This window comes from Artemia franciscana, chromosome 1 (genome assembly GCF_032884065.1).
Source record: "Artemia franciscana chromosome 1, ASM3288406v1, whole genome shotgun sequence".
Taxonomy (NCBI): domain Eukaryota; kingdom Metazoa; phylum Arthropoda; class Branchiopoda; order Anostraca; family Artemiidae; genus Artemia; species Artemia franciscana.
The window spans coordinates 20,494,252-20,507,363 of NC_088863.1; the positions used below are offsets into that span (position 1 = coordinate 20,494,252).

The 13,112-nt window shown below is 34.2% G+C and overlaps 1 protein-coding gene across 1 annotated transcript in view; it reads right to left on the reverse strand.

The window, feature by feature from the left end:
* LOC136026719 (U6 snRNA-associated Sm-like protein LSm1) overlaps positions 1-13,112 on the reverse strand; it is a 28,075-nt gene that overhangs the window by 11,290 nt on the left and 3,673 nt on the right. The window contains exon 2 of the mRNA XM_065703464.1: positions 519-703. Coding sequence (XP_065559536.1) covers positions 519-703 — 185 coding nt within the window. The remainder of the gene's footprint in view (positions 1-518; positions 704-13,112) is intronic.

The window sequence follows — 13,112 nt, forward strand, 5'->3', positions numbered from 1 at the left end:
CCCGCGTGGGCGTCTATGGTGGTGAACAAAAAATACATGCATTGTCCTACATAAGAGAAGTTGTCAAAGCTCGTTCATGACATTGCAAAGCCTTTGCGATCAGCTTACCAAAGTACAGCTCGTTAAGACTACCTTGTCCAGGGAACACCCTGGGTGCTTGAAAACGACTTTCACCCAACGATCCGTCACCGGGTGGAACGGCGGAGGCAATCCTGAAAGATCCTTCTGTTGAGGCGGTCAAGAGAAGCTAGGCCTATAACAAATACATTAAAATAAAGAGTGGGGTAATTACCACAACTAGTGGCAATTAATCACTTGTGATTGATCTGTGAAGCATGTAATAATAATAACGAAAAAAAATTTGGGTCCGTTAAAACATTTTTCAGCATATTATTAAATCTTTACAGTAACTGATAAAAGTTGGAAAGGATGAACAGAGGAGTCTTATGAGATAACAGAACATATTTTCATATCGTTTTACATGATATAAGGATATTAAACAGAAAGGGACAACTTACGATTTCTCCACAAAGCTCAACATTTTCTCCACGTATGATAAAAACACCACGAGGTATATCTCCGTATTCTTTCCCCACATGTATCCGTTCAATAGTTCTATGCAAGACAAGATTTGCAAATTGGTCAATGCTTCGAAGATAGCCGATCAATGTTCTTCCATCTCTTAGAACTACCATAAGTTTTTCTGTAATAAAATAAATACTTCAGAAGCCAATTGGGAACGAGCATTCCAGAATCTGGATATTTAATTCAACATTATGCTTCTATAGTTATTATTATGTTCTATAGTTATTATTATTCTTGTCTCCGTACTCATATTATTCTTGTTTTCCTCTGAAAGCCACCAACAAAAAATTGAATCAGGCTCGATTCTTTCTGAACAACAAAGAAATTAAACGAAATATAAATCATTTTTGAAATTACAAATAGGAAAAATAAGCTTAACTTTTATTCAGGAAATTTGGCTCGAAGGTTGATGATACAAGACAGTTGGGGATGGCAGAAGCTTTTTTTGCTTTGGGTTTTAATAATAGATCCACTTTTTTTTGTTGCCAGCCACACTTCAATGCAAAAAAAAACTTCTGATTTTTCCTTTTGATTAGTGCTTATGGGAAAAACGCTTCATTTCATACGGCACCCGGTTTGTTTGCTTTTGGATCTCATCCAAAGATTTCAAATGCTCAGAAATGGCTTGCCGAATCTAAGTTAATGAATCTAAAAATTCTTGTTTTGAACTTGGAACTTCATTGAGTGATATCTCCAATTTCTCATTCTCGTACGTTTTTGGCTTGCATGGACGCTCCTTGTCACACACATTAAAATAACTACTTTTGAAACATTGAAGCAGTGCGTTTTCGCAAAAGCATGTTTGTCGTAAACTTCTACAACCACATAATGACTTTTGAGAACAATTCCCTTTCCGAAAAATCAGTACAATGAAAACGTCCTGCAAATACTCATTTTCAAACATATTAATAAAAAAAAGTAATGTTTTTCTGATGAAAGTAAAGGCTATAGCTGAACCTTAAAACAAGCGAAAGTTACTGCTTCGCAGTATATGCACTTAATCTCTCAAACAAACTGGCTCGTGATATTTCCTTATATTTGCAGAATTCTAAAAAACTAGCATTTTACTGAAAACTCAAAACTGATCAACAGAACAGGAATAAAAGAAGGAAAAATTCTTAAGTAGCCTTCAAAAAATAGAAAGGATAATCTATAAAGCTCTCAAATTTCCTAAAAGTATTCTAAATATTTAAAAAACTGAAGAAAGCTGTTTTCAGTAGAGCACTCTGAAGATACGTTTTTACTAAAATAAGACATTATTGTAGACAATTATCTATGAAATCATTAAAAGAATTTAAGATATGCAATTCATATATTATTATGGAAATTCGCGTTTTCAGTATTCTTGCTTCTTTAACTTTCAAACGATAGGCGAAGAGATAATTAGTAATGAATCAGCACTCGAAAGAAAATACCCAATACAAAAAATTATCTTACCCAAGATTTAAATCTCTTTTACCATGAGCCAAAGGCAGAGCTGTTACCATTAGACCGTAAAATCTTTGAGTAAAAGAATCTACTTAAGAATATTTGCTGGTTCAAATCCTCCATTTATTACATACGAGAAACTTAAGACAAAAAGAAATTTTTTGTTTGTTTTAAGTTTCAACTTTGCTCTTTACTTTTCATCAGAAAAACTTTATTTTTAATTATTTTGTTGACCTTTTTGGGTCTTAGAAACATTGACAATAAGCCTTATAAAATGATCCTTTTGTTAGTACTTGTCATTTTGATCCAATTTCGTTTATGAGGGGTTTCAAGATATTCTTTCGAAATTCAATTGAATTTATTTGCAAAATGACATTTTACTATTAAGATGAATAAAGATAAAAGTCTCCATTCCTAACTCAGCGCACAAATAGCATTTTTTTTTTTAAACTAGCCAGTCTTTTTTTTAAATGCATTTTAAAATTTTGTTGTTACCAAAACAAAATAATAGAAAGCACATTGATTTAAAAATTTGCTTAAGAAGAAAAAATTAGACTAAATCAAACCTTGAACAGCTCTATATGATTCCACAATAATCCACTAGTTCTGTTAGCAGTCGATTTGTAATAATATGAAAAGAGCTGGGGAAGGGATTATACAAGAGAGGGATTCTAAACCTCCAACTTAGGGGTTTTCAACCCTGGAGATTATGATAGTCCCCTTTGTATTTTTCCCATCGTTGCAGAAATGACACCAAAATGCGTTTTTGGGTGCTCTGGTACTTTAAGATGCTATTATCAAGTCGAATTTACAAATAGTGATCAGATACAAAAAATAGCTTTTAGATAATCCCTTAAACACCTCTCTTTGATGCTGCAGTAGTCTTCTAGTTCTGTAAGTGAGTAGACCATTTATGAACAATAGTAAGAGTACTACAATGAGGGATTGTAAACCTCAAGGTAAGAGTTTTCAACAATGATAATTATGAAAATGCCCATTTCATTCTTTCCAGCCTTTCCATTCCAGGCATGGCACTCAAAGTGCTTGTTTTGGGTGTCATATCGAACTTTATGATGACATTATAAATTCAAATTTATAAGGCATTTATATATAAACTAAATTTTAAGCCATTAAAAGGATTCAATGAGCCTCAAAATTGGCTGGTAATCTCAAAGACAAATGGCCCATTAGCACATTCTCCCAGGGGACTACTTATCATTGAAACCTTGTGATTTGATCATGAAATTTTATTGAAAATATAATGGAGTCCTGTTGGCAAAATTTTCAATCAAAGTTGGTTACACCACAGAAAATTTAAAGAGCTGTCAAACTGATCAAATGAATTTCTTCTGAGGTGATTTTAGGCATTTTCCCATCAGGTATACTAGAAGACTTCAGGGACAACCCATTTCTGAATTTAAAAAAGAAAATCCTGCTCTGTTTGATCATAAAAACAAAATTTACACTTATAGTTGCTGTTGTTGTTTGGGGTTTGACGCGTTTGAGCAATAGGTCATATATGTTCGTAGCCCATTACTCGATTATGCTATGCCTTCTGTAATCAATAGCTTGCTTGAGTGTCACTTCAGTCAATATTCACTGAACCAGATAATGTATCCCTTTATGGAAACACACACTAGCTGACTTATGGCTTGAGAAAATCATATTAAAATTTACACTTTCTATTGATATAAAATGAGTAAAATTTGTACAAAATGAGCAAAAGTGGACCAGTGAAGCAGCAGAGACAGTCGTCAAAAAAAGGACTTGACATTTGGAAAAGTTGTAACAAAAGTTTGGAAAAAAGTAATTTCACACTGCTTTGCGACTCATGCGATCGTGACTTTGCACAGATTGCGTCAAAATGACCGAGCCAGAGTACGCCCTTTTTACAAAAATGTCCCGCCGACTTGGGTCTTATGGCACTGCCTGTGCAAACAAAAAAGTATTCAAAGTCCAGGATTCACCGCTTCTGAAAAGAAGAATATAGTCAACTCTAAAATATAGGGTTCGTTCAGAATTCTTGAGGAGAAGTTGAATGACCTGCTTACCCCAATATGGTCAAGCAAATTCTTGAAGGTTGCACATTAATGAAGATTTTCTTGAAGGTTGCATGTCAAAGTGTAGTTTTACAGTCTTTTTAGGTAAACATCAAGCGGGAAAATGCAGGCCTGTGAAACTCATATTTAAGACAACTATTGAGAGCGACATGGCTTGTCTGTTTTTAATCACAATTATCCCTGCAACAAAGACAAGTGAAGTAATTAGAGTGGAAGACAAGTTCCCGGGGGTATCCCGAAATGTGAGGATTGTGGGTATATATGGAAGCCCATCTAGAAATGAATTTAGTATGTTAAATAACAACCTCCTACTGAGTTATCTGTCGTACCTTTCGTCTATTTCCTCAAAATCCTTGTTCTTGGTCCTTTAATGCGCCCAATGTTGACTGATCGTCCCAAGCTATGTTGGGGATCGACCAGGGTTTTGCAATTAAACTTGAGCAAACCTTAAGAGATAGTTTTCTGTACCAGCATGTTGCTGATCCCACAAGACTCAGAAGTAATTGCACTCCCTATGTACTAGCCTTGTTGATCACGAAATCTCCAGATGACATAGTAGACCTTAAGATGCTGACACCACAGGGTAAAAGCGACTATGTAGTTATGTCTCTATCAATGAATGTAAGTACAGCAGTGAACTATGGTTCTAAATTTTATTATGATTACAGTAAGTGTCATCACAATGAAATCCGAGACTTTATCTATTTTGTTTCTACTGTTTAGGAGCTTCAGTCTAGCAATGCAGATGTGGATGTTGCTTTCGAGTTTATCCAAGAGGTTATAAAAGAAGCATGTGATAGGTTCATTCCACGTTATTGCGTAAAAGAAGGTACAAGAAAAGAAGGCGACTACCAAAATTTGTGCTTGACCCCATTAGTGATAAAAATAAACAACGGAAAAGGTATATATTGAAAAAAAAGAAGACTCGTAGTGTGCGTAAAAAAGGGCTCAGAATCGCGTTGCTTGATCTCTATGCGTTAACTGAGAATCACTCAAATCATCAATCATAGCTAACATTGGAGGGTATCCAAAGAAGTTTTGGAAATATGTTAATAGGAACAAGGCTGATTCCTTGACCAATTTGTGCATTTTTGATACCCCACCTATGACCAGCAGTGACCAGAAAAAGGCTGATGTGTTTAATCCAGGGTTTTCGTCAGTTTTTGTAAATCCAAATGACGTTCAATCTTGCAGTTCACCCGGTTTTACCGAATTTTTTCAACAGATAAAGTGCTTTTTGATGACTCTGATATTTCTTCAGAACAGGTTTTAAAAATTTTTCCATGACCTTCCAGTAAATAAAGCTCCAGATATAGATGGTATTTCTAATGCTTTTTTCGGAAGACAACCACAAGTTTAGCTGAACTTCTTGCTTTTGTTAAACTGTTGTCTACTGAGTGGTAAAAACCCATTAGCGTGGAAAAAAAGCGGTCGTAAAGCCACTCCATAAAGGAGTATTTAAGTCCCACTTTGCAAATTATCATCCAATTTCAAACATCTCAATTTGTTTTTATAGTTCTTGAAAAGATTATTTTATATCGGATACACGATTACTTTGAGCAAAATAAAAAATGCCATCCATCACAACATGGTTTCAGAAAAAACAGGTCATGGAATACATAGTTACTAGAAGTTATAAAAGATTTTCAAAATACAGCTGATTTCGGTTTGAAGTTTGATTGTTTGTACATTGACCTCAGTAACACCTTTGGCAAAGTTTCAGTTAGTTTGTTGCTTGAAAAATGTGAAAAGTATAAGCTAGGTAGTAGAACTTTAGCGTGCATTATAGATTACTTATCAGGCCATTCCCAGCAAGTTATAATTGGTAGTGCACTTTCAAGTGAGAGCCTGATTTTGAGTGGTGCGCCACAAGCCAGTTGTTTGGGCCAAGTGCTATTTTGTTTGTTTGTCAATGATTTGCCTCAATTAATTCGTCACTCCACTGTCAAACTGTTTGCAGACAATGTAAAATTGTCACCTCCCTGACAGATGTCACCCTTATTCAAGAGGAACTGAATGCCCTAAATGATTGGTGTAAATTGAGCTCCATGTTCATAAACCATCAAAAATGTTTCGTACTTCATTACTTTTAGAAAAGCTTAACTTATCATTATTTTCTTGGTGATACACCTGTTTCATCTGTGGATTCAATAAGGGATGTAGATATTCACTTTGATAACAAGTTGAAGTTCCACTACCGTGTGTCTATAATTTCGTGAAATGCTAATTATAGTCTGCTTCAAATTAAGAGAAATTCCAGGAAATTTAACCTTTAATCTTTTTTGACACTATACAAGACAATAGGTCACCTGGTGGTAGAACATTGTTCCTCTGTGTGGTATCTGACATGGAAACGTTACTTGCAGCAAATTGAAAAGGTTCAGCAGTGGGCTTTAAAGTCTGTGCAATATTTGAGTCATTTACCATATCAGCGTCAACTGCAATGTTTGAGACTTTCTTCCCTGGAGTTTTGATGGGACAGGAATGACCTGATCAATACATTCCATATCATGAAGGGTGTTGATAATGTGGACAAGGCTGATTTCTTCAAGCTTAGTCATTATTCAGCCACTTAAAAAAACTTGTATAAACTGTATCAGCCGCGAGTGTACAAGAAAATAAGTCAACATAGCTTTACTAACTGAGCAACAAAACTTTGGAACAGTTTACCTGATACTGAAGTCTCTGCACAAACAGGACAAACATTTAAGAGTGATCTTGTTGAAACTGAGCTCTATGAAAACCAGTGTTTATAATATAGCTAGTTGTATGGTTGTTTAACTGAAGAATATTCAAGTGAAAGACCTATCACTTTCTCCTGTGTTGAGTAAAATATATAAGTTTCTCTAAAACTAAATATATCCATCTCCAGCAAAAAACAAGAGAAGTTACAAGGTTTTTCTAAGATTTCAGGGAAAGTAGATGTCAACTTTTGGTTTTCTGCCATTTATTTGGATCGCTTATCCAAGCTCTACAAGTTATGGCAAGACTACCCAATCAATTCTATATAGTTTATACTATACTAAAAGAGTTTATAATGGACAGGATATGCTGATTCTTCCTGTGCACCACCCATCCTTTCCATTCCAGAAATGGCACCCAAAGTGCCTTTTTTGGGTGCCAAACAGTACTTTATGATGACATTATTGAGTCAAATTATAGATGACTGCAAGCTCTTAGGACTGGCCCAAAACAACCAAAATCAGTAGACTATGCAAGGCAATCTGAACAAGATGCTCCTACAAGGAACACCTCAATTCATTCAAACTCCCTACTTTAGTATACTACAGGAAAAAAGGAGATGTAATAACAACTGTAAGTTGCTAGAAAATGACCTCTTAAGTAGTGTTTTCTCCCCATCCCCCTAAACCACAACAAGCAGACACACCAAGAGGCTGCAAGTCCCGCATTACATTAAGTGACAGCCCAAACAGTTCTTCTCAATCAGTTCTGTCCCACTCTGGAACAACCTCTCTGAAGCCACTATCCAGTCTCAAACCCTAGAAGCCTTCAAGAAAAGAATTGATAAAGAGTTGGCAAACATTGAATGGAGGTAGAACTGGGATGTCAGATAATGACCTAGAAACACAAGCAGCAACATTTTCTGCAGGAGATTCAACACCACCTTATCTCGCAGGACACGCAATTTAGGGTAATTTAAGGTAAGGTGATCTAGGACATGTGATCCTAAAGTTAGAGCAAAGTACTTGATATATTTTGTATTGTTTGAAGACATCTAAAGGTAACACACTATTAAAACAAAGGAAGAACCACTGGATTATCTATTTTGTATTCTTTCCATATATCATGAAAAAAGAAAACGCTAAAATAATGAAATTATTACTTTATAACATAATTCTATTTGTCAGATTCTGATGCTTCTTTCCATTTTTTTTTTCTACATCTGAAAATCATTTCAAATAAGTTTATACATAATTCTGCTATGAGCACTCAGGCCAAACTAGATTTTATCAAATCACGAACATAGAAATTTGTTTTAATGAAGAATATAAACATATGACAAGATTCAAAACCACAGATAAATATGTTATTAGGACCATATGTAGGGGCACCAGAGGGGGGAGGAGGCACAGTCAGGAAAGTGACCAGAATCATGGATAGCACATAAATAAGGAACCTATTAGTGCTAATTTTCTTTATCAACATACCTCCATCAGATGTGGCCCAACCAATGCAGATTTATGAAGTATCTAAGTTATAAACAGATTATGGTATATCATATATACCAGGGCTTCTTAAACTTTTTTATATAGCGACCCCCTTCAAGCTTAGAAAATTTTAAACGACCCCCTCCTCCATATAATGAAATATATATTAACCGTAGATGTAATATCGCACTATTTTACAATGTAAATAAAATAAGGATTAAAGAATACGTGCCTATTCATTTCACATATATGTAATTGGAAACGTTGACGGGATATCGGTCGTAATAAAACACAATAAATAGAATGACATAAAACTATATCTACATATTCAATAGAAAAAATAAACGTTTGTAACAATTTTTTTAATAAAAACATATTATTAACATAAAACAATATTAATGTGACGGATGTGATTGTTTATTTTCACACAAATAATTAAATCTAGGCTCAATTTGAGTTAGTGCAGATCATAATAGATTTTCAACGTTTATTAAAGTTGAACGGTATTTTGATTTTATGTAAGTTAATGTGGAAAAGGCTGATTCACATAAATATGTTGTACAAAATGGCAGTAATTTGTTCATTGCCATATCCGATAGTAGGGGATATTCTGATTTGATTTCTATCCAAAATTCATGCACAGGCACTTGAGAAAATCTGAGTCGTAAGGTAGTATCACTTGTTAATTCGGCAAATTCTTCTTGTGCTTTTAAGTTTAAAAAATTCATTTCTTCCATTTCAACTGAAAATGGATTGCAAATCCATTGTTGTGTATCGATATCATTGGGAAAATACCTATGCATGTAAACTTCCATTTCCTTCAAATGATTAACTACAATTTTTGTTATAGGAGTATCTTTTTTTGAAATATTGTTACTAATTATATACTCGTCAATAAATGGAAACATTTCGAGCGATCCACTTTCCACTCTGTTCTTCCATATAAGAATTTTTTTTAACAAAGGCCTCAAGTTTATTTTTTAACATAAACATATTAATGCAGACTCTCTGCATTGATAAATTCATATCATTGATTTTATCAAAAATATCTGCCAAATAGCATAGCTTGAGAAGCCATAAATTATCGTGAAAATAATCGGCCAAATTAGAATTTTGCTCTGTTAGAAATATAAGAACTTCATCTTTTAAAGTTAATAATCGTTTCAAACTTCGACCTCTTGATAGCCACCTAACTTCAGCATGTAGCAATAAACTTGTATAATCCGAATCCATATCAATGCACAAATTTTTAAACAATCGACTATTAAGTAAAAAAAAAAAAAATTATAGTAAAACTACAATAGTATTTTGTATGATTATTATTTGTATTTATATTTTTGTACGTAGTGTGTATACTAATTTTAAAATTTTATTTATAATGATTGAAAAGTATCAGATCTTTGCGACCCCCTTTCAGTAGTCTCGCAACCCATGTAAGGGTGACCTATATTGGTATCACTTTCATGGTTGACTAGTTTTAACGGAAACATGTTGATAAAACAAAAGTAGCACCATTAGATTTCTTTTTTATGCTCTTTCTAACCAGATGATGTACCCTGTACCCCATACTTTCCACCAGTGGTCCCAGATATAGCCGTAGGATATACACAAAATACTAAAACAATGAAATTCTTACTTTATAACACTTGGTAGGCTATGCTTCTATTAATCAGATTAGCCAGTCTCCTTCTATTATTACTAACATTTTAAAGTCATTCCAAATATTATTTGGTAGTAGTTAGTGCTTCTGCTCTCTATATGATAATACTGTAAAATTCTATAATTAAGTTTTAGAAAAGATATCAGTACGTATTTTAGAATTTTTTAAGGAGTTTTCAGAATTATATGGTGTATTTTTTGGAGAATGTCAACCCCTAAATAAAAGCCAAAAAACAAAAGATATACTATTAAGACTATATCTGGGACCATCAGTGGGCTGCTACTTTTATTTTATAAACAAATTTTCTTTAAAAGTTGTCAAAATCTGAAGTGATACCCTTATATTGAAGTTCAAAATTAAAAGAAATTAATATAATACATTTCCCAAGTCATAATTGACCCGGTTCCAACAATTAACCAGTTATAACTATCTAAACCTAGGCTGACTAGCCTAAGTTACTATCAAGATTGGGACACTATTGCGAAATTCTAGACAAGCACTTTTGCAATCTTAGAAAGGGGTTTCTAACTTAGAAACCCCTTTCTAAGGGGTTTAGATAGGGGTTTCTATCTAAGTTATGTTACATAGTTATTACATAACTTATGGTTAGTAATAACCATAGTAATAGTTATTACTAACCATAGTAATAACCATTACTATGGTTAGTAATGAATGGTTATTCATTACTAATCATGAAGGTTAGTTTTCCTAACCTTCATGGTCAGGAAAATGAAACTTTCAGTAATGAATCCAGGGCCAACAATATACAATGGTAAGGTACTGCCAAGCTACTATAGATTTCTAAGTCTTAGAAAATTTCCTACTTGACATGTCTATACCAAGCATCAGCACTGTTTTTCTGAAAAAACAGAAACAGAAAAAAAGATGAAAAAAAAGAAACAGAAAAAAGATAAAAACAGAACTGAAAAAGAAACACATCAGTCAAAAACAGGTGACCTGTTTCTACTTTAGTTTCTGCTTTATGAAAAAACAGAAAATAGATATTTCTATATAAATACAGCTGCTTTTTTTGTTTACCTTCTTCTTTTTTATGATATTGGACCCTATCACCTATACAGGGCAAGTTATCCTCTTCTCAAGCTTGCATAAAGTTGGTTATATATTGAGTTATATGTATGCTGTAACCACCTTGATACGATTCCAAACCCCCATTCCCAATCCTGTACTCGCAGCCCAACCTTACCTCTATAACTCATCTTCCTCCCTTACCCATCCTACCAGCCATACTAAAATTCAACAAATTTCCCCCAAAAAATAATCTTTTCAGTTCCTTTTTAAACTGAGGTACATGTTCCACCACCCTAATGCTCAATGATAGCTCATTCCATACAGACGGACCCAGGTATGCATCCATCTAGGTATGGTACCAGATCCAGATGGACCTGATACCACAACACAAATCAACAACTGTATTATCACTTTGCCCAGTTCTATAATTGTGCAGGTCACTATTAATTTGGTATAAACTGACGGGTTAAGCCATTCATACACTTAAACACAAATACTGCAGCTTGGTAATCACTTATTAGACCTGCATTGAGGAGCTTCAGGAACCTAAAACAAGCATAGGTGTCATGTACATCCTGGATTGCTCTAACAGCTTTACATTGTGAAACTTGTACTACTGTATAGTTGCACAAGAACTTCCTGCTACATAGGAGGCAACTGTAGGAGATGTAAAGATAAACCAACAAATAATATATAGTTAAAAGAATTCTCTGAGGGGGAAAGAGCTGCAGATGTTAAAGTATTCAAACTCCATGGACAATTTTCGATGAAATTGCATCATTGTGACATTTCCATGCTAGACCGCAATCAAGATAAAAACCAAGGTGTTGGGGATGCTTAATTTGTTGGACTGGATTACCACATGAGGTTACCTGGCTAGACACATGCAGCAGTGTACCAACTTCACAGAACATCATTTAACGTGTCTTACACATGATAGACTTAATGAAGTAAAAATCTCCAGTCTTTCCAATGTAAGAATCCCTTTTATCACCAGGTCCTTCACAGATAAGGCAAACACAGTTAACATAATATCATAAGCAAAGGAGATAAGACACACATCATTCAAGTAAAGATGCAAGAGATCAACGTAGATGAGATAAAGCAGCAGACCTAACACTGACCTTTGTGGTACTCCACACATCACTGGAAATGCTGCTGAGCTCACATCATTAAACACTACATTAAGGGATCTCCCAGTGAGATAACTTGCAAACAATTTTAAGCACTTTCTGTGGACACCTAATGACTCCATCTGATTCAGTAGAGTTTGAAAATCAACCATACTGAATGCTTTGCAAATATCTTTATATATAGACAAAGGTGCTTCATCTCAGTCCATGCCACTCTTAATTGATTCTGTAAGTTGTTCCAAAGCATCTGTTGTCAAGTGCCCTTTGCAAAATCCAAATCGGATCTCACTCAGCATACTATTAGCCTGTAGGAAACAATATAGATGTTTACAAAAAACTTTTTCAAATAATTTTGTAAACAACCAAAGAATCAAAATTGATCTCCAATTCTCAATTTCCTTTTTAGGGCCACTTTTATGAAATGGTATCTCATTCACAACTTTTAACTGATTAGGGAAAATTCTCTTTTTAAGTGACAGGTTTATAATGAAAAACAGACAAGGTAGAATACAATGCATTATTGCCTTAAACACTTCAAGAGATAAGCCATCAACTCCTGCAGAATTTGATTTTTAGAGATTTTCTTACATTAAGTAGTTTATCAGTTGTATATAGATCAAAGGCTTATTCAAAACTCTTCCCTCTATTATCACATATAATGTGTTCTTGAACCTATTGACATTTATCTTTCACACTATTTTGCACTTGAATACCAATATTAAATTTAATACCAATTAAAAATCCTGTAGAAAAAGGCATACGGCAAGGTGCTTTTTCTTCCCCTTCCCTTTACAATAATAGTGTTATAGAATCACAAAAAGATGTTGAGATGAGTCTTGTGTTTAGAGGTAGAGATATATCACTGTTAAATTATGCTGATGATATACTGAATTTAAGCCGTTCTTTTGGGATGATAGAAAAGAACTTTGGTATTCTAAGTAACACTTATTCCGAAATAAACCTGTCTTTTAACGAAAGTAAGAGCAAAATTGTTGTTTTCAACCGTCAAAGCTCATATGACGTTCCTGATATCCGACTTGGAGATAGT